This window comes from Etheostoma cragini, chromosome 12 (assembly GCF_013103735.1).
Source record: "Etheostoma cragini isolate CJK2018 chromosome 12, CSU_Ecrag_1.0, whole genome shotgun sequence".
NCBI lineage: Eukaryota > Metazoa > Chordata > Actinopteri > Perciformes > Percidae > Etheostoma > Etheostoma cragini.
Window position 1 is genome coordinate 17722222 of NC_048418.1, and position 26280 is coordinate 17748501.

The 26280-nt window shown below is 41.6% G+C and overlaps 1 protein-coding gene across 3 annotated transcripts in view; it reads left to right on the forward strand.

Annotated features, from left to right (window-relative positions):
• The window catches only part of LOC117953612 (ephrin type-B receptor 1-B), a 168103-nt gene that overhangs the window by 129383 nt on the left and 12440 nt on the right, over positions 1-26280 (forward strand). For 2 of the 3 annotated variants that reach the window (XR_004658649.1, XM_034886790.1), the window contains exons 7-12: positions 1079-1241; positions 3671-3779; positions 5197-5261; positions 12024-12212; positions 13363-13610; positions 15561-15776. Coding sequence is in view for 2 of the 3 variants with exons in the window: in XM_034886790.1 (XP_034742681.1) it covers positions 1079-1241; positions 3671-3779; positions 5197-5261; positions 12024-12212; positions 13363-13610; positions 15561-15776 (990 nt within the window). In the remaining variant the exon portion in view is untranslated. The remainder of the gene's footprint in view (positions 1-1078; positions 1242-3670; positions 3780-5196; positions 5262-12023; positions 12213-13362; positions 13611-15560; positions 15777-26280) is intronic. The other variant, XM_034886791.1, reaches the window with a different exon arrangement.

A 26280-nucleotide genomic window follows, 5' to 3' on the forward strand; every position in this document is an offset into this window, starting at 1 on the left:
AATTGCCCCTCCCTCCCTCTGTACAGTATGTCTGCATTGAGCTATCAGCAGCCTGCAGTGGTGGGTGTAACGTAGGTGCAATCTTATTTTCTGGCTGTCATTTTCACTCTGGGTTATAGGAAGGCGACAGGCCTAAGTAATTACTGATCCCCTGTAACAGATACCTCCAGAAAACCCTAAACTTCACTGCAGCACACTGTCTCTCTTGAGCCTGGAGAGAGAAATACTGAGATCCAAGATCTGAGCGGCAGGTCCCACGCTCATTTACATTTAGTAATGGGTGGCTGTTTGTATGCATGCATACATAAATGCACGTGGAAATATGACTTTTGGGAGGATCTAAACATATGTTCAAATATTAAAACAGGGCATGGAAAGTAAGGCAACACATAGATAGAATGTTACGACAAACAGCATTATCCACCGAGGATTTTAATAGCGTTCCCTTTAATGAAAAAATAAAATGGGTTTTCTGTAGGTGGAACTGGCCTGCCGTCATATTTAAAAAGCAACCTACTTCAGACAATGAAACACGAGGATGTAATTTTCAAACTTCTTCTTCTACTTGCAATAATTAAACTGCCTAATAAAGCACATATGAAGAGACAAATATGTAATGCTGTTCAATTACTTTTCAGAAAAACCTATAGCTCTTTGTAATTCGCGAGAAATCATTGCCTTTAATTACCATCTTGTGTGCGACTGTATGGAAAGTGTGTTTGTGTGAGTGGTCTGCTTGCTTGCGTGTGTGTGTGTGTGTGTGTGTGTGTGTGTGTGTGTTTTAATGTGCGTATCCACTGTTTTCATCTGTCCTCTGTAAATGTTTATCGAAAGGAATCTAGATTTCCTGTATTTTTCCGGTTTACAACTACAGTATACAGCCTTAACTGAGTTCCTCCAAATTTACTCCACGTTCTTAATGATATATCCTTAATATACGATCCTTGATAAGTTGTCTCACTGTCAAACTGCTGCTTCTACCACCGAGTCTTGTTTTCTTAACTGTGCGGTTAAACAGCTTCTGGCTGTCATCTTCTCATCTTTAACCTGTTTTCCCTGTGTCTGCTGCCCCTTTTAGGACCATGCAGAGATTAACTCCACCATCTTGCGAAGCCAAACTAACACTGCGCGCGTGGAGGGCCTCAGACCGGGTACAGTCTATGTGGTACAGGTGCGGGCCCGGACTGTGGCTGGCTTTGGCAAAGACAGCAGCAAGATGTGCTTCCAAACCCTCACAGATGGTAAGGATAGTCGAGCCAGGAGAAACAGCTCTCTCTGTGTCTCTCTCTCTCTCACACACACACACACACACAAACACACACACACACACAGAAACACATACACCCTTACTCTTTCTAACACTCTTGTCACTCTTTGTATTTGTTGTTGCATTGTTATTAGTAGGTGAGATAGAGGGGAACCGTAATGTTTGATTGCACTTCTATTTCTACGGCTAAATTAATTTCCTTCACGGTCAGGTTTGAGTGTGTGTGTGTGTGTGTGTGTGTGTGTGTGTGTGTGTGTGTGTGTGTGGGGGGGGGGGGGGGGGGGGGGGGGGGGGGGGGGGGGGGGGGTGCTTTGAATATCAAGAACGCTGAGTGTCTTTTGTTTGTGCAACTAACTGTGCTTGATCCAAAATGCTTAGCTAATTGGTTTTTCACCCGGCCCTTCTGTTGCTGGAGAGCCATCCCAGAATGCATAGCTGTGATTAGAAGTTGATGAGATTAATTTTTTTGCCATGGGAGGGGTGAAAGGCTGGATTGTTGGAGAGGGAAGGGGCTGAAGAGGAGCCGCAACACCTGCTACACTGGCAAGGTTGTGAAACTAAGTTTATTAGTGTAAGTGCAAGGAGGTGTATACGAGTGCAGGGTTGGTGGTGATGCCATTGCATATCATTTCTTAATATTTTTTTCATATACTTGCCAGGCAGTAAAATCAGAGCTAAAATCAATACAGCATGATTTAGACTGGATGGATTAAACATTTGATTTGATAAAGTTCACAATATTTGCTAAAGCGCTGCTTTCATGTGCCTCTGTCTGGACTTCTGGCCTACTATGCACACGTGGCCATAGCTCATAATGCATCAAAGACAAGAGTGACATTTCCACATTGCATGCTGGTGATTAAGACGATAACAATGAGTAACACGGTGATGATCTTGAGGGAGGGGGAAATGGGAACCTTAATAATAATGATAATTATGATGAAGGTGATGATCATTGCGGCTATTTACCTGAGCAGAGCCGATGTAGTGGCACAGTCATGGCCCCTTTGCATCACCCTCACGGTCGCAAATCATCTTTCCCTCAACCGTGTGCACGCGCTTTACGCTTGCTCACACAAACACTGTTTGTTCAGTTCATCCATTGGCTTGCTGCCATAGCACGACATTCGCCAAGGCAATTAGCAGCAGACGCTAGAGAACTGCTGACAATCACACCCACGGCTCCACCTCCTGCCCCTCTGCCGGTCTCCTCTTCCCCCTGTCAAGCCGCTCCGCTATCTCACAAAGACACCACCTCGCCTCCCAACCGCTGCTCTCCCTCCATGTCTTTCCACAACACATATAATCCCTTTTGTCTTCATGTCGGCACGTTTTCACACAGCTCCACTGGGTGTCCTTTTGCCACTTCTACACACACACACACACACACGCAAACACACTTGATTGACAGGTGTGATGAAAAAGAGTTGATTGCTCAATCAGTAGGGTTACAGGATGTTACAGTTCTCCAGTTTTCTAATAGGCTGAGGCCCTGTTTAGTAACTGGCTGTAATAGTAGTCTATTTAGCACTGGGACAGGTAGCTGTGTGATTTCTGGCTGTCAGTGAAAATCACCATTCTCATATAGGTGAAGCGAGGAGATTTGCCTGGACCCATCGCGCCTAATATGCATCAAAAGAGAACAGTAGGACTGCCTGGAAGCTTGAGAAGCAGGAACATCATTCACACTGTTTGCTTTAAAATGTACTTGATAAATGTGCAACTTAAAAGAGTGAGCAATTCCTGTCACAGTGAGTTTCCTCATATATCCCGGCTCTCACACTGCTTGGAAGATGCATTAGTTCTTCTTTTATCACTTTAATCCAATAGGCCCATTCTACACGGGGGATTGGATTTAGAAGCTGCTGATTTGCCTGCAGCATGCTAAATCGTGCATTGCTTTAACTACAGTGTTTGCTGATACCAAAGTCACAGGCATTTATGCTGTGCTCAGAACTACTACCAGCCCGCCCCAGCTTTGTACATTAAGCTTTTTCGGGCTACGCGTGTGATTGGCAGTAGACGACACCTGAGAAAAAAACATTCCAAGGTGCACTTTCTTGTCGGCTTGTTTCTGACAGCCCCCTTTGCTCTTTCTCACCGTGCGTTTTATGCGTCTCCATCACTCTGTCTGTCTACTGGTTTATCAAACACAACCTGTCAGTCAGTCTTTTTAAAGCTCACCGGATTTCAGTCAGCGCCGGGCTGCATAGATTTATATGTTTTCTTTATCCATCATTACACCCAGTCTAACCATTCTGCTCTGCCTCTTCTTCACTCTTTACCTCCCAAACACACACTCGCATACACACCTCCATAAAAACACACAGCCATGCTCCTTAAGCTCTAAACATAAGGCGTTCTCAATGTCCGTCCATCTGCCTTTCTCTTTGTGTGACACAGATGACTTCAAGTCTGAGCTGAGGGAACAGCTTCCTCTGATTGCGGGGTCAGCGGCAGCAGGAGTGGTCTTCATTGTTTCCCTTATCGCTATCTCCATCGTGTGCAGCAGGTAACCACCTCTCCCTTTTTCCATCTCTCGCAATACATGTCGAAGCTGCTGCAAAGTTTGTGACTCCATTGTTTTAAAATTGTGCTACTTTTCATGCTCCTAATTATTTTCTCCCCTGAAGCGGGTGGACAGTAGACTAGGTTTACCGCGCCCACTTTGCCAGGGATAGATTTCGCCCTGCAGATCGGTCTGGAAACCTGCACGTTTAATTCTCCTGCTTCAATTCACAATTTTGCGGGAACCAATCACAAACTGGCTTATCTACCTAGCGCGCTATTGGTGGGTTTAACACGATGACGACAGAGAAGCGACCATGCAGCTTCTTGTTCATTTTCAACATAGCGGTCACCAAACGCCATTGAAGCGCAGCAAACCTGTTGATGCCGCTGTCGCTTCTACATCACCCGGATCGTTTGTCTGATTGGTTGAAGGACTATCCAATTGCGTCATCATTGAGTCATTTGAACTATACCCATAGGTCCCGCCTCTTCTGCAGGGAAAAACAGAGCAGCCAGACCAATGCTCAATCTCAAATCTGTTGAGCTTGGCTTGGTCTGGGGATAACCAGACTAGATGGACATGATGACATGACCCCAATGCTATCCAACACAGAAGCCCTGCATGCCCCCCCATTTACTAATAATCGGCACATTGTAAGGGATTGCAGAGTTTTCAATCACAATCTAACCATACTGCATACGACTACTTAGCATATAATACATCATGTCAAAGTAAAATTCAACAGGTATTTACATGGAAACTGTATTTTAAGATTACTGACTTTCTTTAATACTGAAACGGTATGTTTTTGAGACTGTAATAGCAATAAAAACACATCCCCAGGTCATACGTTCAATCACACAGTATGCATGCTACTTACATTTACGCTACTAGAGCATTTAGTAATAGCAGTCAATTTGACAGAAAGGAAAGCTAAGTTGACATATTTTAAATGGAATATTTGACTCCATAGAGAACCTAACAACTACTACGTTGCCCTGTTAACTTACTCAAGTCAAGTCAATTTATTTTTGCAGCAGTTTGTCACGTTGTCACATTCCTATCTTGCTCCGCTTTAGATGTATGAAAGTCAAATTTTCTGCAGTGCTGTGTGCAACTTTGAGTAAGTAAAGTGTTCTTCAAACGGGCCAGGCTCTTTTGATGCTGAGGCAGAAGAGACAGATGAAAAGCAGAGAGATCCTATCATGGTCTAATTAAAAATCAGCTCATTTTCATAAACTTCATTTGCCACTGCTAACCTTTTGCAACTTATTCAATTTCAGCCACATCCTTTTTCAGGCCATACAGAGAAACATGAAGAGTACTAAGGCCTTGTTTACATTTCCCTTCATCCAATCATCTCTCTCTTCTCTCTCTTTTTCCTCTCTCTTCTCTCTCAATCTCCATGGCTCCCTAGAAAAAGGGCATACACCAAAGAAGCGGTGTACAGCGACAAGTTGCAACATTACAGCACAGGAAGAGGTGAGTCAACCCTAATACTTATTGCTCCTATAAGCTACTGGTTCATATTTGGTCGCTTATGTTATTTTTGTCTCTTCATGGAGATTTCAAAACGTTCTTGGCAGACCTTGGTGGCCGTATGGCTATTAAGGACTTAACATTTTGGCTCATAACTCTTGAACTGGGAGACTATTCCTGCATGTCATGAGTCAAGATGACCAAATCAGTATAACCCACACAAATGTCTTTTTTACCACTTCATTACAAAATTCATTCAATCTTTAACAGATTAACAAACATAAAATACTCACCAAAATAAGTCTTGAGTCTGACTCGTAGAATCTGTTGCCATTCATCATCGTACAAATCCTTCACATTCCCATACAGGATTTAGCTAAATGAGTATGATTGTCTCTTGCTATGTTTGTGTTAACATATATTATTGCTATTTGCTACACCTCCATGTTTCCCTTAGTCCAGTCCTCCACTGCTATTATATTATATATAATATATTGTGTGTAAAGTATATACTCTTACATAATGCATTAATGAAAAGGAGGTAAGGTAAAAGAGAAATTACCTGAGGTGCAGGCGTCTGTAGATGTAAATGAGATTTTCCTTCCTTTATACAATGACGCTGACTGACAGTCATCTCTCAGGGCTGTATGATCGCTGTGATTGAGTCATGTTTCAAGCTCTCCCCTGGCACCGACTGATGAGGGGAAGGAGCCTGGAGGGACAACCATATAACCACTTACACACACATTCACACACTTACACACAAAAGGGTGTGTATGGGATTTGTACCTTAAATGAAAGCCCCATGTACTGCCGAACTAGTAGTGTGGAAAGGGGCTCACTCGAGGGGATAGAGTTTTGTTGAGCCTGACACAGCAAAGCGTTTCAACACAGTTACTTTGTGTCTAAGCTGCAACAATGGCAGCCGGGGGCTCATTAAACCTGCTGTGGGCACAAGAGTCAGTTTTTGTCACAGGCTATCTTTGGGAAAAGCAAATGCAATTAACATGAGTGGTGGAATAAACAAAAGATCAGAGGCGTTTGCAGGCCTAATCATCAAATAAGCAATTTGAAGTGGAGAGGAAATAAAACGCTGATAAGGGATCCTATTCATCGTTTCATTCCTTCAACCTTCACACCGCCAACACATATGAAGTAATCCCCCACCCCATGATTCATTGTTTTCTTCTGCTCTCTCAATGTTTGACTGGCAGTTTTATAATTACAGTATTCAACCTAACAATTAAATAGCGCAGCTCAGCCAAGTGTTTTGGGTGAATCTCCAAAGCTTTCACCCTGACTGTTCCGGCTGTTGCCACACACGGTGGCAACAGCTCAGTTGGTGTCTCAGGTGATGTCTTCTCATTCCCAGCCCACCTAATGTGACGGCCATCAAGAGCGACGCTGCTCATACTGTAAACTCAGTAGTGCAGCGCGGTTATGGTTATGAATATCAGACCTCTAACAGTACACCAAACGCTGGGTGGGATGTCATGACAAGCAGATCGGGGGACACTCGGGGGACATACCCACAGATAATTTAAGTGCTGCTTGCGTGGCCTGGATCATTTTAATTTTCTTTTGATTGCAAACATCAGCGGATCACCAGCATATTGTTAATTTCAGTTAAATTGTATTAATAGTATCAACTCATAAGAAGAGTTATCTCGAGACATTTTACAGATAGAGTAGGTCTAGACAACACTCATTTACAAGGACCCAACAGTTCTAGTAGCTTGCTCCAGAGCAAGCTGTGCGACAGTGGCGAGGAAAAACTTCCTCAGACAGACCCAGGCTCTTGGTAGGCGGTGTCCGATGGGCTGGTTGGAGGTCTAAGGAATAGTGGGCATAACAGTCACAGTAAAAGATAATGGAGACGTGATTAAAAAATAGGAATTTGTACTAGGGGTGGGAATCACCAGACTCCTCCCGATACGTCATCATCACGTTACTTATGCCCCGATACGATATTATTGCGATTTTAATCATATTGCAATTTATAACCTTTTTTCCAATTTCTAATTCTTCCCAATTTCAAATGATTTCCCGTGAAAGAATCTTAGTCAACATCTGTTTTATCTAAAAAGATCATTTTCTCTATTTGTCAAGCAGACAGACTGACCAACACACATATACTAAAAGATCGATACTTGGCGCCTGTGTATGGATACAGTATTGCCACTGAAAATATCACAATACTATGCTTTATCAACCCCCCCCCCCCCCCCCCACCCCTAGTTCATAATAGTTAACAAGGCAGCTGCAACCATGATTCTGGAGCTTCCCTGATCCAAGGAAACATTCTGGGGGAAAAAGAACATAACACAACTCGCTGCTACACAGGATTTACAATTTTTCCCAGTGCATCTATTCCTTTTTACTATTTTCCACACATCAACAACTTGTCAACACCAGCAAATCAACAGACAGACATTTCAAAGCGCTGCATGTTTACTGTAGGCCCTAATGCTTCTCTTCATATGACTACCAACACATCTTAAAATCACTAATGTTCAATCCCTGTTTGTTTCTCTGTAGCTTCAGCTGTTGTTTGCGGTTCAGCATCTGGAGCACACAATCCTTCTGATTGGGATTCAGAAGCAAAATTACCAAATATATCAATACTTCAGTTATTTATTTTTTCCTGCCACTGCATACGGCATCATAAATGTGAATTCAACGAGTAAGCTTAACTAAGGCATACACAGAACTGGTAAGCATCCGTAGAATATTGTGACAGTTGTCATTGCCCTTTATCATCCTAAGATATATCAGGAAAACACAATTTTTTCACTGATCAGAATTGTATCTTTCATGAAGACTTGCAGAAGGCACCACGTGCCTGATTAACCCAAACCTACATCCATACCAATGTGCCTGTTAAGCCCATACCATGATTAGGCCCCATCTGCGATCTCCATGCTAATAAGCTGCAGTGTATGTCTGACAAATGCCTTTCTGACATCAAACCATGGATAATTAATTTGTGTTCGGGAAATAAACTCAACTCATTATATTCACAGAGCCACAGAATAGTTTAGTGTGCGTCTCGGACGGACATGAAATGGGACTGTATTCACTATAGGCGAACAATGTCCTCCAATTGTCTATGCTCATTTTTCAAAGTGGATAATCACATGAAACATATAATTATTAAATACTGAAATGGCCAAGTTACAAATACTGTCAGGCAAAAGGAATTAGAAGAGTGTTTCTTTGGTGAAAGACTAACATAAGAAGTAATTGATTTAACTTTAAAAGAGGAGCATTCATGGAGCTACTTGGACCTATCGGCGACCCGGCGCAGCGCGGTTTAAAGCCCGATGCGAGCTTCTTTGCTATTTTAAGACCCGTCCACGTCGTTTGAATAGGAAATGCACCTGCGTCCATCTTTACGCTCATGGGCGTGTTGGTCTTACAGGGAGGTGTGTTCAGGTGAATTCTTGGCTTATTGTTATCACGCTATTGGCTTTTAAAGGCTTTTTCAGCCTTTATTTTGGATAGGAAATGAAAATGGAGAGAGAGGGGGAAGGACATGCAGCAAAGAGCCAAGGTCGGAGTCAAACCGGGGTCCACTGCGTGTATTTGGGCGCCTGCTCTACCAACTGAGCTATCCAGGCCAGGCCCAATGGTGGATATTTCACTGTAATTTTTTATTTTTGTAATTTTAATATTTTTTTTTATTTATTAAAGTGCACCTATGCGAGCCTAGTCACATGGACGCACAGCAGCACACATGCAAAAGAATCAAAAAAAAAAAAAATTACAATGTGATATTGTACTATCATATGATCTGCCCACACGTGTTCACTTCAGGCTAGGAAAAGCTCAGTTTCTTCTCTCCCTCCTGCTCAGCAAATCCACCATCATAACAGCAATGCCTCTGGCATTTAACCCTTGTGTTTTCTTCCCGTTGACGTGCAACTTTGTGTTTTTCTGGGTTGAAATTTGACAGTTTGTTGTCCTTTTTCTACACTTTTCTCAACGTTTTTGTTCATTTTATTCCTATTTTTTGGTCACCTTTTTGACATTTTTTATTTATGTTTTAGTCATTTAAAAAAAAAAAAAAATGTTGCTTTATCCAATGTTTTTGATGTTTTTTTGTCACTGTTTTCAGATTTTTTTGGTCACTTTTTCAACGTTTTTGTTGAGTTATTTCCTGCTTTTTTTGTAGTTTTTTTTCAACATTTGTCACTTTTTTCAACGTTCTTTTATGATATAGACTGTTTTGTAAACCGGTCAAATTTGACCCGAGGACAACACAAGAGTTAAAGAGAATGCGGTATACACAAAGTACAACCCTTCTGAACCATATACCCTGTGCACAAACCCTTTTTTCCACCGCCAAACTAGCTTAAATGGATTTGGACACGCTTAAATGCACCTGCTCCATGCGCTTCTTGCCGTGCTTTTAGATCGTTAAAATAGGGCCCAATGTATCACTTTCTAACTTTGCTGTTTTTCTTTAGGAAAAATAAATTAATTCTGTGTAGTGGGAGAAGTAATTTAATTGTACCCAGAGCCAGTAATAGATTAATGTAAGTATTACTGCCGTGCAGTTGATTTGTGGATACATTAAGGCCGTTCAGTAAATGAGCAGGCCAGACTAATAACAGGCTATATGCTGGACGTTGGTGAAAATAACACGGTTAAGTGCAGTAAACTGTGAGTTATAATTTTGGTCAACTAAATACCCTTAACCACTTTAGCAGTTGAGTCACTGCCCGTGAATCATTGCAGCGGCCAGGCTTGTTTTTTCATATGTTGGGTAAAAATAGAAGTGACGTTTGATTTTGCTTCATACACTCAAATGAAAGACCTATGAAATATTAAAGCATGAATCTATTTTTTATCTGATGGCCATAAAAATATAAGTCCAGTTAACCAGGGCTGTACCAAAGTGAGGGAGGGAGAAAGATAAACTATATGAATTTTAAATGAAACTTGAAAGTGGGCTCTGCATTGTGATTTAGAAAGCAATAGGTGTACGTGTACATAGACGTGTGCACATGTGTGTAGGAGATAATGTGTTCTCGTAGGTTTCTTGTTGTATATGCTCCCTGCTGAGATTTAGAGTCCCACCCAGTAGTGCTGCTGTGTGAGCAGCTTTGCGACACTTACAAATGCAATGACTTTATTAAATGCAAAGCTGTAAACCCTCTGATGGATTAACTTGAATCCAATCTGTATGGAATCTCTAATGAGCAATTACATGCACACAGACAGGGTTCAAGGCAATTAGTGCGGTAACCAGAATCAGCTTCTAGTCAAGAGCGAGGTGAGGCACCTTGATCCCTCCAAGACCAGACCTTATCCTCCTCATGCCCCTTGAGACCCCTCCCTCTCTCCATGTGGCTTATGCAAATAAGCAGTCACAAATTGACTTGATGGAGATGGGTTTATTCCAATCATGGCTGCCAAGGTTTCGACTAAACAGCTCTGAGAATGAGGGCTGCCCTTGGGTGTCACTCCAGAAATGGTGATTTGACGTCTGCTTGCTCGTCGTAATATCCGTCTTGCGGCAGCCTGTATTGAATTTGTTTAAAAAGTAGGTTTTTTTTGGGTGGCGCTTCTCCCCGCCCGTCCGGCCTGTCAACACTGAAAATCTCTCCTTGATTTGCAGACATCTCCAGTTTGAGTCACCTATCGCGTAAAACGCTAGTTGATAGCGCAGCGGTTTTATTTCTTTAGGAGTTCCCATGTGGAAAGGCGGTGGGAAAATTGGTTATACCACTATCAGAGAGTTGGGACTGCTAGGGTAAGGGATAAAAGGAAAAAACAATCTCTCAACTCTTTACTCTTTCTACGTGGCATCATCCCTCCCTCTATCCCTTCATCTTTCTTTCTCTCTCTGTTTTTTATGTTCTGTTTCCCCCTTCCAAATACTGAGTCATCGAACCACCATTTTGTTGTCTGCTCTTTTCATAAATGAGGCCGCTCCTGCAATAATCCACCTATACTATTTAATGTGTGCAATATTTGATAATCTTCATTTGCATACTGTAGTGCTGTTGCCTCTCTCTGAGCAGCACCACAAAGCAAATGGAGTTATTGTTATTTGCAACAGTGAAGATCGAGCTGGGCGTAATGGGAAAAATCAAATCTCAGATTCTTTTCACCAAATACACTACATAAATGTTGATAGTGCTGCCAAAGTGTAGAGTTGAGTATGGGTGCTTTTAAAAATATTTACACAATGAGATTTTTGATAAAAAATAATCAGTAATGTGGATATAATGATATGACTAAGTGGTTAAAGGCAAATAACAGAACATCTATCTGTAGTCTAGTCTAGTCCAGTCTGGAATAGTGGTAAGTTAAAAAAAAATTACATTTTACTGTAATGCAACCTTTAAAACCAGGAAAAGACAACACAATATCGCAAATATAAGATGATATCTAGCCTCATATGTTGTTATAATATCAATAGATTGCCCTGGCTCTAAGATAAGAACGTTAATTGATTGTTTTGCTGTGTCACACTGACCTACATTAAAGCGTAACTCTCGCCAAAATGCAACCAGGTGTCTTTTTTCAAATGTTAAAAGTGGACTTTCCGTCCTAATTATATTTTTAAACAAAAATTTGACCCGGGTACATTAACAAAAAGACCCTAGGTTGCATATTGGCGAGAGTTACGCTTTGAGCTACAACTTGAGGGGCGATTGCATTCTTCAACTGTTGAGACTAGACATTAGTCTAAGAAACCAAAAAAAGAATGGGGTCTTTTTCTGGAAAGCTCATTGAGCACTTTGGTTGTTCTAGAACTCTCTTTGCGAGCCGACATGTCTAACTGCCCCTCCCCACTGGGCTGCCCGACCCACTTCTCAGGCTCCCCGGGGATGAAGATCTACATTGATCCCTTTACCTACGAAGACCCCAACGAAGCTGTGCGGGAATTCGCCAAGGAGATTGATGTCTCCACTGTCAAGATCGAGGAGGTCATCGGCGCAGGTATGGAGCACCGAGGCTATGGAGCAATCTGTGTGGGTGTGTGTGTGTTTGTGTGTGTGTGTGTGTGTATGAAAGGTGAATCTGAATTGCTATGTGTACGCCTGTGTACTTGTGTGCAAACATGCTAAACAAAATGTAACCTGCATCTGCTTAAGGCCTTTGGGCAGCCACATCAGATGGGAACATGTCAAGAGCACCAGCAGCATATAGGCCAGATACCCTGGGACCTAATGGCATTAGAAATACCTCAAGCCTGGCAGCATATTGCCTGCACTTCTCGGTTTTTGCTCCCTATTAGTGTTGCTCACTAACATGTTCTACCTTGCTGCTTTTATTTACCTTAAATGTACAAAAGGTAGATACATTTTCTATTTTCTGTCCTTGTTTTCTTGTCTTTTTATTTATTTTTTAAATGTCTATTAAAATTGATGAGCTGGTTATTTGGGGCTTTGAAGTAAATCCCAAGTATCTGTAAGCTAAAATAGCTTCAGGTTAGTATGCCCATGTGACTTTAACATGTTACCTGCCTGGGACAGGACACACCTTTTTAACAGCAGGAAGGACATGCTGAAACCATAAGTGTTGGTTCCTACAGAGGCTAAATGACTCTGGTAATGATACTGGGCCTGGAATAGCTGCTGCAAACTGGCCTACTCAGCAAGCTAGGTGTGAGGAAGTGACAGAGATAGGATAGGGGTAAGGATGCAAGGGGACTTACTAATTAAAGATTTCCGGTGTTGTTGATTTCACTGTGTGGTGGCTCTGCAGGACACCAGGGTGGTGATAATTAATCAAGCAGCCTTCAGATATTTACCAGATAGTCCTTGTCCTGTTATTTCATGATCGGGGAATATGAAGACACTTGGCCAGCTTTTAGGACAAATTAATCGAGTGAGTCAGAGGAGCCACACTGTTAAGAATATCACAAAGGAGCAGCACCAGAGGAGTATTTGACAACATTCAGTGGGTTTGATATAGACTAAATGAAGATCTATAATTTCTGCCAAGGGACAGGGGATGTAAATAAGCTCGATAGATGAATATATTTAGATCTCATCAACTCTACTTATCTTTTGTGTGATCACTTTTTGATCAGACAAAAGTAGATCAGTTATCCTTTTTGACAGAGCAACCACTGTGTCCCCTTTAGGTGAATTTGGGGAGGTGTACAAGGGCCGGTTAAAGTTGCCCGGTAAGAGGGAGATCTATGTTGCCATCAAGACCCTGAAGGCTGGCTACGTGGAGAAGCAGAGGCGGGACTTCCTGTCTGAGGCGTCAATCATGGGCCAGTTCGACCACCCAAACATAATCCGTCTGGAGGGTGTCGTCACAAAAAGCCGTCCGGTCATGATCGTTACAGAGTTTATGGAGAATGGGGCCCTTGACTCCTTCCTCAGGGTGAGTATTGTTGTGGACACAGACATGGACTATGTTATAAAAAGGTACAAACAGTTATATGGCCAGTGTTGGGAAGCTGACTTTAGAAATGTACTAGGTTATCGATGAAAACTTAGTAGTGTAACTATGTTAATTACGTTATTAAAGTAATTATCATTTTACTTTTCAACATTTCTAATGACTGTTTTCAACTGTTTACCATTTGCAAATGTTTAAACCTGTTAATGTTAACCCTTACAGCAGTACCCAACACTGACTACAGTCAAACTCCTTTTAAAATCCTTGATCACATGAATTAAGATTATACTCCTTTTATTTTGAAGAACAGCCACCAGAAAGTCAGACGTCAGCACCTCTTTTTGACATGAGATCACTCTGAGGCTAAATATGGTGCTAGAGTGCACATTACAGGCGTGTCCCACAGAACGTAGGCATGTCTTCCCTACTTTATTTAATATGGCTGCTTGCAGTTACTGGAAGCTAACTTGACTTACATACCTGCAGATGTTTCCTGAGGTCGGACATCAATGTCTTTGACGTTGATAGCATTTTGACCGCTGGCAAACATTCTTTGCATTGCGTGGTCATCTTTGAACCCTGAGATTTTTGTATGAAATAGTGTTGTTTTTTTATACGTCCAGCACTGGAACACATTTTTATACCCGCGGCCAAGGTGGCAAGTCTCACATCTACAACAGTAGAACCAATCAGCATCAGAATAGCATTTAACTTTCTGGAAATGGCAAAGGAAGACATTGTGCACATGAAAAACACATGCAAAGCAACAATTAAATTACTAAATTACACAATGCCGTTACATGTAACTAGTTACTCCTCAACAGTGTATATGGGGTGATGTAAATTCCTATTCAGAATTGAACAGAAAGCTTGCATTATGGAACTGAGAAGCTAATTGGAAATTAATTGTTAAACAGTCTCAGAAAAGGAGTCCATGCAAAGAATACCTCCTAATACAAATTAGAATGAGCCTTCTTGTGGCAACAGACAATATGTTTCAGGACAATGAACATGACTTCAATCATTCTTAATTTGAAAGTTTCCACTAGTTAGCTTTATCAGCCTTTAATTTCTCTATTAATGGGTGGAGCTGTTAATGGACTCTTCACTCTTTCTTTTATAGTCAGGATTGAGCGGACATACAGTTTAATCAATATTCAACTCGCTTTTTCCTCATTCAATCTCATGGATTGGAGTTCTCTTCCACTTTGATCTAGGGTTGGTTTAAAGGGGCTCTTTGAAGTTGGCTTTGCTAACCGCCACATCCGACTTGTATTTCCATCGATCTCCCTTACCCTCTTATTTGTAACTGTGTTTCGGGGGTTCAAAGCTTGCTCCTCAGAGCATTTGCACAGGGGTAGTGGCGCCATGCGTGGATGTTGAAGAGATGAATGCCTGCATGCCCGAATGGACTAATGCTCTATCAACTACAATGAGCAAGATTGGCTTAAGAATCCATTTTGATTATCTAATGCAACTCTACTTTTCCTCTGGTTATTAGGAGGATTAGATTTTTTTATGTTTCAAATTAGAATGAATTGCAGGGGAAAAAAATGAAATGAGTGAAGATAATTTCAAAAAAAAGGTTTCTCCAACCTAAAATAGATGGGGAAGGCAGGTACATGAGCCTACTTGTTTCTTATGTACATGCCAGACCTCATCCCATTAGCACTGTATGAATAAACAAACAGCTGGCTGTTTTCATAGGGATATACTATAAGGTCTTTATAATTCTGGAGGAGAGTCCCACTGGGCAGCCTTTTTGAAGACATTAAGATTACATTTTTTGTAAATTATGTTTAATGTGAGCACATTTCAATTATTTTGCTCTAATATTTCAGAAATAGAGAGTGAGACCGAATTTACAGTATTTAACAGTAGCAACGCTAATATCTAAATAACCACTTTTATTGTCTTCTCTCTGTCCTGTAGCAAAATGACGGTCAGTTCACAGTGATCCAGTTAGTGGGGATGATGCGAGGGATCTCAGCTGGGATGAAATATCTCTCAGAAATGAATTACGTCCATCGTGACCTGGCTGCACGAAACATTCTGGTCAACAGCAACCTGGTGTGCAAAGTGTCCGACTTCGGCCTGTCACGCTACCTACAGGATGACACTTCTGATCCCAGCTACACCAGCTCTCTAGTAAGTACTATGATATTGCACTTTTTTTTAGGGACCGTGGATAATGTCTTTTAGTTTATTCATCCAGATTTTATCTGCATGTAATGGATCTTTTTAAGTGTCCAGTCAATTTCTCATTGACAGGTACAGCAATGGAAACATCCTGAAAAACCATCACAGATCTGTCTAATCAGTGTTGCTTCTAAGTGACGCTGTATCATTCTTTTTGAAGGTCTTGGTAACCTTTCACCTTTTCAGTGCCTTTCATTTCATATTAGCTGTGCGTCTTTCTCATCTCCCTTCCTCCTCTTTCCTATACTCTGCAAGTCACGGGCCGGAGGTCTGTCACATCTTCATTAGTGTGGAGACAAGCCTCCTCTGGGATGCCTCCTCTCTCGTTGACATGCCCAGAGTGCAGAGAAACCAAAGGGCATTGCGGCCTTTCAAACTGACAGCTACCACCCCCTCCCTCCTCTCTCTCTTACTCCTCATTCATTATTACCGGGGCATCATGGGAGGCTTTGGCTGCTCATTAACTCCTCCACACTACAGATCTGTAATTATTAGCAGCCATCGTTAGTTCATCTTCTGCCTCTCCTCTTCCTAATTCAAAACACACTCTTACACCCTTGAAAACACACGGAGCAGGTCATTAGGACTCCTAGTATGCCTGTGTGTGTGTGTGTTTGTGAGATAGAGAGAGAGAGAGAGAGAGAGAGAAAGAGAGAGAGTGAATGAGAGTACGTATAAGCAACGATGTGTACTTGCACACGGACATGTTTGTGTGGGTGTGTGTGGGCCAATCCGCATGTGTCTAGTATCACCTCACCGACTCTGCTTTGAGACTTTGTTTTCCTGCCAATGTGTGTGTTGTTGCCTGTATTTTGTAGACAGTAAGGATCTTCTGCAAGCAAAACTGGCCAATAGAGGACAACGAGCATGCTTCTATAGTATTTAACCTAAATGTAGAACTTTTATTTTGACCTATATTGTATATTGAATATACTTATAATGTAAATCTGCTAACAATAGCCAAACATTTTTGCAACTCCCACTTATTTTGGAAGTCACTGAACCATGCCCTGTATTTTACCTGTCTTCTTATTTTGGGTCACCAGCTTCCATTGGCCTTGCACAAAACTATTCTGCCAGTCTAACCTGTGAACTTGTTTTCATACCAAAACTCTGATAAAACTCTCTCTGAAAGAGATTTATTGAATGCACTGTGAATGAACAGAGTTGTGGATGCAGTACTGTATATATTATGAATAAATATGATTATGTGATGCTATGAAAAGGGCCTATTTTAGGATTAGTATCAGATGTATTTTAACTCATGCAAATCTTGAGATCAAAAGCATACAGTCAAATAGACTGTAAGTCATTGCTATCCCGGTATGAAAGGAGCGAATTTCCTTTTATAAGTCTAGTATACATCTAAATATAGATGCATTTGATTTGCTCCTGTGGCTAAGCTTAGGTAGAAACTGTTTGATTTATAATGTTAAATGCCAAAAAACACACAAAAAACAATAGCCAAACAACAGTTTTTCTGTTAGACAGGAGGGGGTTGCCCAGGTGTGAACAGGGAGTGTCATGAGGGCCAGAGGAGATGTGACCTCACATTGGCGTGGCCGACGGCTAATTGTTCCCCAGGAATAGCTTGCTTTGTACTCTTGACCCCTGTGGGCAAACCTTGCTGAACGGTACTTATTTAGCAACAAAAAGGAGCAGCTTCTCTGTTGTCTGCACCGCTGAGCTTGCTAATAAAACAGGGTGTGAAAGGTGGGGATTGGATTATAGATTGAAGTCGGCATTTTGATGTTGTTTAATGCAAACAAAGTCTCCTTGAGGGCATTGCCAGGAGAGTCGATACAGAAAGTTTGAGCCTGAGGAGCTGTTGATGGTGTGAGTTTTTATTTTTTTTTATACAAGCACATCAAAGCTTTGGCTGTGCTTCCCTTTCATACTGAGTGCCGCCTTATTAACATAAGCATCCAGATGAAATCTTCAGTTCTATTACAATTTTTGTTCCTGCCAAGTCAAGAGATCACTTTTATTTACATCACATATTGAGAGTCCGTCAGTATGACTGTTATAGTCTTGAGTGATCAGCTGACGTATGAGGACACTTTGTGAAGATTTAGCTGATGTTGCCCCATACTTTCATGTCACCTGTCCTCCCGAGCCATCATCCCCCGTTTCCGGGGAACCTGTAAACAAACATGGAGGTGGGTGGGTCCCGGACAGGGTCCTAAACTATATACATAATTAAGCCATGCACGGTGCCCTTCACTCCTTGACTTCTTCAGCTATGACCTGACGCTAACCAATCAGCGAGCAAGGCTGGCGTTGCAGACAAGGCCGAAGGAATCCGGGAAATTAAATCGCGCTGACATGTAGTGATTTAAATCACCATCGACCTCCTCCTCCAGCAAATTAATCACCTCTTTCCCTCTACTGCTTTTCTAATTTTTCCCTGCAATTCGAGGCACACCAATTACAGTGCCTGTGGTGTGATGCTGGATGTATGGTTAGGGGGGCATGCTGGTAATTGTGTTAACCCTGGATGTGGGTTCACTCTGGAGCGATGTTGTGGAGGTTTCAGACAGAAGGGGGCTGTCCTTCCTCTCTGTTGGCTGCTAACCAATATCGTGATTAATTAGGCTCACGGGACGATGCTTGGTCTGCACTGGTCTTGCTAAGGTGATGTGTGCTAATTCATTTCAAGATGTTAAAGTCCCTCTCCAAAAACATTCTCAAATGTGTAAAAAATACCTGTTGGTAATAAATGACTCATATGGTTTTTCCACGTAAAAAGTTAAAGAAAAAAACTCTGAAAGGGGCTGAAATATAATAAGGGTAACCATGTTGTCCTGATTGTTACAAATCAAAAAAGAGCCAATCCGCTCCTAGATGGCTCTGCAGGCGATTGGGACCACGGGGGCTTTGATTGACAGTTCCATGTTACGAGACCCTCCTACCTTTTCAGCCATTGAGGAGACGATTCAATCGAGACCATTGACTACAGTGATATTCTCATCCTGTGATATGTTTCTCTTTGTTTCACCATAAAAAGGGACTGTTATAATTCATAAAACACCCTGAAAATGTATAATTACTTATTTCTGTACTTTATGTAAATAGTTATTTCAAGTTTGTGTGTGATTGATGTGTGTGTGTGTGTGTGTGTTTGTGCATTTGAGAAGTTTTGTATTTTGCACTGGTTGGTCCATTTGCTTTACACTTTACAAATGGACCTAAGGAAAAGACATACCTTTAGAAAATAATTCATATAAAATCCATTTTTGAGTCTTTTGACTTACATTTTTTAGCTGAGACATGTGTCTCTGGTCTTGTGGTGTCTATAGGCACCGATATGTGTTTACAGCAGTGTATTGCAGTCGGTTTACAGATGTATGACCTGGACAGAAAAAAACCAAAAACTCCATTTAAGCCTTTGGAACTCTGTGTCATTAAGGCCAAGAATCACCCTGGCACTTGTAACAAAAACTGGAGAGTTACTTTTCCAATGATGTCAAGCACACCCAAGAATGTCAAAGTATATGGGAGCTGTACCACTTTTAATTTGGGCATGCCATTTAGGCCAAAAAATATGGAATTTAAGCCATTTTATCAGAGGCACAGCAATTGGTTTATGCATTTGTGACGTACCTAATCAAGATTGCCCGGGATATAGTTGAATCTCAGATTTCAGGGAAGTACACAGGCATGTCCACCTTGAGTAGGGAGGACTGTGAAAACAATTCTCTAGTGACAAACTGTGCACAGATACAAGTCAGTATAGTCAAGGTCAGACATTGTAGGGGACATGAACATATGAAAAAAACATTTTTGATTTGAGGGAGACTTTATAGATTGTGTTTTATTGAAGCATTAGCTTTCTTGTATTTTTATTTGCATCAATGACAGATTGCCTATACATGGTTGCATGGTTTTTAAGAAGTAGCTTAGAGGAGCATTATCACCAGTCCAGGTGGGACATGAGTCACCATGCTTAGCTGACAAAGAAGAGGATTGATTTTGTAACACCCGACGAACCGAGAAGACTTTCACATTACTCTCTTTATTCACTAATCCATCTATTGAAGGAGCCATCCATCCCTGCATCCATTTATTTGTCTTCCCTTTTTCTCCAGCTGTCCACTTTCTTTCCCATTTCAAGACATTTCCCAGAGCAACACAAAGACGCATAAGAACGACCTGCCTGTACTCAGTAAAGACATGTAGAAGGATTCGTCAAACTGTTTGCATCAGTGATGCGTCATATGTTTAAGTCTATCACAGCTCAGACAAGAGTGGTCTTACCCTTTCTATCAAGGACGGCAGGTATTGGTCTGGAATTTATGCTGGTGCCTCAGGCTGTCACTGCCTTGCATTTCACGCAATGTGTACTGTACGCTGTGACTGAGTGGTTAGAAGTGTGTGTTTGTGCTGTGTTTCTGGCTAGAAACATATATGTTCCCTTGGCACCTTTCTTTGTTTGTGTCATTGGGGCTGAGAGAGGTTGAAAGGCGAGGTCACGCAGAGCCAGTACCAAAGCTCATCCGTCAAATCCCAGTGACCTGAGTGACATTCCTTTAGCTCCGCTCCAGTGCTCACACTATGTGGACCGCGCTGTTGTTTTTGTCATTCATCTGTTTTCTATTTGTATCCTCTCTCTCTTTCTCTCTCTTTCTTTCTCTGGCTTCAGGCCCATGCACTTTTTTGGCTTGTCTGTTCATCTTGTAGTGAAATATTTATGCACTGCAAGTTAACGGGACAGAGTCTCTGAGTAAACAAGAAGTGAAACGGGAACATGTTGGTATGGACCTAGCCAAAAGCAAGCACAGTTATTTTCTGACTTATCATATTAGTATAAAACATTTGTATTTACATGGACAATAAAGCTTTAAAAATACTGTATATTAAGCCCTGTATGTAAACCCTTTGGCTCTATAGGACTTCCCTGAGGCACTGGCATTACCATGATAGCCACAACCCTTCTCTCTCTTGGCCATGTCCATATATCACACCACACAGCAAGGGCACACCCCATCATTTCATTATCACAGCCATTTTTAGGCCAAAAGCAAGTGACCAAGCATAATCCCTATCTATCTATCTATCTATCTATCTATCTATCGATCGATCTATCTATCTATCTATCTATCTATCTATAACCCCAGTCACGCTCATTCATAATTGCAGCAACATCCCAAACATGCTACCCTCCTCTGGTTTTTTTTTTTTTATTTTAAGTTATTCAGATGTCCCTCGCTAATTCTAATTAATATTGTAGAGTTTCATTGCCTTATTTGTGGCGTAAAAGTAACGGCTGAAAATATCCAAGAATGGATATGCATATGAATATGTAGCAGGCATAGGCTCTGAAGAGAAGAAAGAAAGTAACATGAGCCCTACCTGGTTCCTGCATCAATGAGGGAGCAACCATCCAAAGCACCCCACCCTGATTTATACCTTCTGTCGTGTTTTGCAGGTGTCAGTATAAGGTGGGCATTGATTCGCCATCTGTGTCTGTTAGACTGTATTTGCATCGGAGCAGGATTCACAATGAAGTGGTTTGTGTACAACTAAATCAGTAAATGTGATACATTCTCTATTGGTAGGCTTTTGTCTCCAAAATAAATAAATGGACCGAACACTGTAGTGTCACAAAAGGGAGATTTAATTTGTTGTTTAGCAAAGTAACTTCAACACTAGACGCTTTTTAAGATCATCGAAATCAAAGCACAGACATGATCGTTGCTTTGTTCATATTGTTCCCATTAAATAGGCCTTATAACTACCTTCCCATTATCTTTAACAACATGAGGAACAATATTAGCCTGCCTCATCCTCATCATCAGGTTGTGCTCAAGTTTGTTTAAGATTGTTAAAAATGGTATTACCTATTGTCCACCTTTTGTAAAAAAAACAAAATAAAAACATGGGGCAAAGATCACTGTCCATATTAGCATGTTTCTTGGTAGATGCTAGAATTAATTTGATGGTGCCAGCAGATGCCAGCGATATGATGAGCAGATGTCTTTTTCAATTGCCTTAACCTCATTATGTAGGGGACAAAATCGTACAAAAAAGGAACTCATAAAAATGTGTGTGTGAATCTTCATGGCCAATTCTGTCATTTGTATTGCAAATAATTAAAAATGACACAAACGTATGGCAACCAACCTCATGACGTCTCACAGAAACAAATCTGCAGAGTCAGATTGCTATGTCACCGTCACAACTGGGTGACATTGTGGGCCCTGTTTTAATTATCTGAAATGCAAATAATATAATGCAAATCTAAAATGGGTTGGTCTGAAGTAGCTACTTTACTCATAGGCATCGTGCAATAAACCAATCAGTGCGTCATTTCCAATTCCCATTAAAACAGGCAGACATATTCCATGGCGGATTGCTATTATTATGACGGATGTGCCAGGCGCACTCCAGGAGCAGTTCACAGCCTTACAACCATGTCAGGGCTGGTGCGGGACCTTTCTGGGATGTGGCGAAGTATAAATGCCCGTCTTGACCGGGTGGCGATGTTTGCGGCCTCTTGGGTGCTTCTCCTCAAGCCTGGAGAGGATTGCTGCAAACGCACCACCTGCTCCTGTTGTGCCCCTCTGTTGTAACCAATCCTCCTGTTGTGCACCTTTCTCCTCCCCCCATTCCATCTTCGTCCACCACTCCAGCACATCGCGCATTGCCACTCAAGGGTCCAATCCCGCCGTGGCGCACGTTGCCTGCCTATCAGTGGAGGTAGAAATAATTAGTTTTTCATTTTTTTTTTTGTTAGTTTGCCATTTCTTTTTTCTTTTTTGACAAACATTACATTGCTTACCTCACTATGGAGCTCTTCTGTCAGAAAAGCTTTCCTCTGCCGTGCTGCTGCTGGGGGCGTTTGGGTTAAGTGGCATCCACACATGCAGTTCACCATCACGTCTCCTTGAGTCCTCTAATATTTTCTCATTTATTTCATCAACACATCCGTGATTCATGGAAATGTTGCCTAAAGCACAACAAGCCACAGAGAATGCAGTGACTTTTTGCCTATCCAAACACCTGAAGCACATACTTAGTAATATTTTTCCTTGTTGTAATCATGTGTGGTTTGCAAAAATGGGAACTGCTGCGTCTGTGTAGATGAGAGAAGCAAAGTGAATGTGAGTTGTCCACAAAGCAATATTATGACCAAGCATGCCCCACTAAAATAGCATCTGAATAAAGAGCCTCTGACGTTATACTAGGTTTTTCCTGGTCCGTGGCCTAATTGTTTTCTGAAACTGCAAAATAGCACCGGGGAACGTTTGCGCCTGAACACTCCTCCTCTTTTCGCTGAACCACCCCCGGGAGCGCAAGTTCATTCCTTAATTTACCGGCGTGCATCTGTGGAGGGAAAAGTTCGCTGTGCGTCGGGTGCCAAATAGGAATGATACATGCGTCGGTGTACAAAGTCACTTGTGCTAGGTGCAAGATAGGGCCCTGCATTTGTACAGCCGTGAAGGCTATAAAAAGGATTTTCACAGACTTAAACTACATTTAAGCCAGAGAAGCTTTAACAACCTAAATAGTCTAAATGACCTGCACCAGTTTGACTTAAAATAAGCCAATGAATGGCAAATCAAACCCTGTGTGTTGTCTGTGAGTGCGAGTTGAACACATTCAGTTAGAAATCCTAACAAGCTGTTTAACTTTAATGTTTGCCCAAAGCTGCTATTACAGTTAAAATATGGGAACTTTCTTCAAGTTCACACTTCTCACCAGGTGCTGACATGAATGTCACTGCTCTGAATTTAGTTTACCACGAAAAAAAGGTTTGTATTTGTGGCTGAAATGCATGATGCAAATAAATATAGTATACATAATCACATTTGTTAAGGTGAAAGTTGAACCAAGATTTAAATTTGACAATTAAAAGTAAGGAAGTCCTGAACAATGTGCTAATGGCATAGGAGATATGCAACACTATTAAGTTACATGTTTGGAGGCAGTTGGAGTGGTGCACAAGATACATTATTATCTTTTTTTCTCTTTTTCTTCTGTTATAAGCACACTTGCAGGGATAGAAGCTTATCACTAAAATAGTACAGTATCGGTTTCTTTCTTGCTGTAATGCGCTGTCATTTATACTGTAACCTGACAGGATTTTACTTCCTCGCAGCAATTATTTTTGAAATGGGATCAGAATGCTTCAGGAAGAATGTTCTCAGAGATATGAAGCATTCGTATTTTAATCTTGATTCAATTTTTTCTTTCCTTGTCAGACGTAGAGCAATTATGAGAAGCTATTCTGGGTGTGTGGTCTTATTTCATTCCCTTCTGTTGTCTTCCCACGCAGTATAGAGACGTTTTTCAGAATTTGTTTGTTAATCAAATCTAAAAACAAAAAAGCCTCAAAAAGTTCCCTGCCTAATGTGAATCTGTTTAAGATCTTTGGAACACAAAATAAAACTTTGACAAATGCATCCCTCAAGTTTTGCAGGACTCCATTGTGTATATATGGTGAAAGAACTGTGTCTTTCCCTCCACCAGACATTCCCATGGGTGTCTGAGAAACCAACATCTCTGTCACCAACCCCAACCCCCTTTTTTTTATTGTTCTATTTTTCCCCCCATCTCCCAATATCACTCTTCCTCTCTCGGCCTCTCTCTCACACTCTTTCTCATTCTGTTTGGGCAGACATCCAGGGCAGATCGTTGCTCTCAGGATTTCATTAAAAGGATGTTGATGGAGCACTCTCCCCAGCCTAAGTAAATGTGCTCAAGTCCATTTGAGTGTGCATTGTTTGGAAATGGATAACTTAAGTTGGAGGAGTAAAGGAAAGAACGAGAGGGAACGAGAGGGGGAGAGAAGAGAGGGAGTGACAGATCAACATATTTGTCTTCCAGATTAAGAAGAAAGTTGATTTGGAATCTCTAACTAGTTTGTGTGAAGTTAAAACGCTGAGTAAAAACAAGACCAAACACTGGACTGTTCTTTTTCAATTACAGTACCCTTATCTGTGACATTGCTGCATGTTAGTGATGACTGATCATTGTAATCTGACAGGTGTATTTGCTCCGGATTTTGCTTCAATCTGCTGCACCATGTCACTGACAGTCTACATGAGGGTATCTGGCACATTGGTGGATGGATAGCTCAAGCCACTGCAAAGACATGACAGGTGTTTCATATCCTTGCCATGTGTATTACGGTCTACAAATTATTGGGCCCAGAGACCATGACAGACACCAGTAAGTCCACACGTGGCCAGCACATGTTTTCGGACCTGGCTGTCACAGAAACACTCTGAACCTGACAGTCCCGGCACATCTCTGTTGCAGTCGCATTCCAGACGTGTCGCTAGCTGTCACCCCAGTCAACACCTGTCACAGGCGGTCACAACCAGGTGGAACCAGTACTGTTATCTCATTCTGGTGACATTACAGTAGGTTGACAGCACACTCCTGTGTTTGCTAAAGGTGTCCTGGATGGGCATGCTGTGTGCAAACATGGCTGGATGTGCTGTCCACGTGCATTACGGTTGTGTATATTCCCTGGTGTCACAATTCAATTCAGTTACGATTATGCGGTCAACGATTTGATTCGATATCAAGATATATCACCAACAAAGTGATTATGTATTATTGTAGCAGAGTCTGAATACAACAAACAAAGGGCAAAAACTGAAATGGCAGCAAGAGGAAAATCAACAAGCAGCATCGGTAGGCTATAATCGATTATGGTCTTTCACTGCATCGATGCAGACTCGTCCACTTCCGCATCGCAGTGCATAATAAATCAAGTTCAAATTACTGTATTTCAGAATCAGAAACACTTTATTGATCCCCAAAGGGAAATTCTGTGTTACAGTTGCAAGATTATATAAATATCAGAATAGAAATATAAGGAGTGTGAATTTGTATTGTATTTACATAGTTAAAGGAATTTTTTGATACAGTATTTACATGAACAAGGAGTTATAATGGTAAACTGTTGGGGGGCAGGAAGGAGGACCCAAACACAGAGACGAGGAGGCAGGAGTAAGCCGGTACATGAAGGGGTTTTATTCAAACATTTCAACCAAAAAACAGGGAAAGGCAAAGTCCAAACATAAATCCACACCAGCACAGGGAGAGGAAGGAGTCCAAAAACCAGGAGGGAAACTCAGGCAAAGTCCAAACGTAAATCCACACCACCACAGGGAGAGGCAGGAGTCAAGCAGGCCAGAAACACTGACAAAAAGGATCACCACCGGCAGGCAGAACAAACAGGCAGGAAAAAGGGAGACAGCTAAACAGACAAGCTCACGGGGCGACGGCAAAACAGGCAAAAGGATCTGACAAAGGACAAAGGAGACACAGGGGTTAAATACAAGAGGTAACGAGGTAATGGGGAACAGGTGAGACGTCAGGTGAAGCACATTAGGGCGGGGCTAGACAATCGGACAAGCACAAAGCAAAGCTGGACAAGACTAGACAAGACAGGAAACTGAACTATCAACATAACACAGGAAGTAGAACAAACAGACAC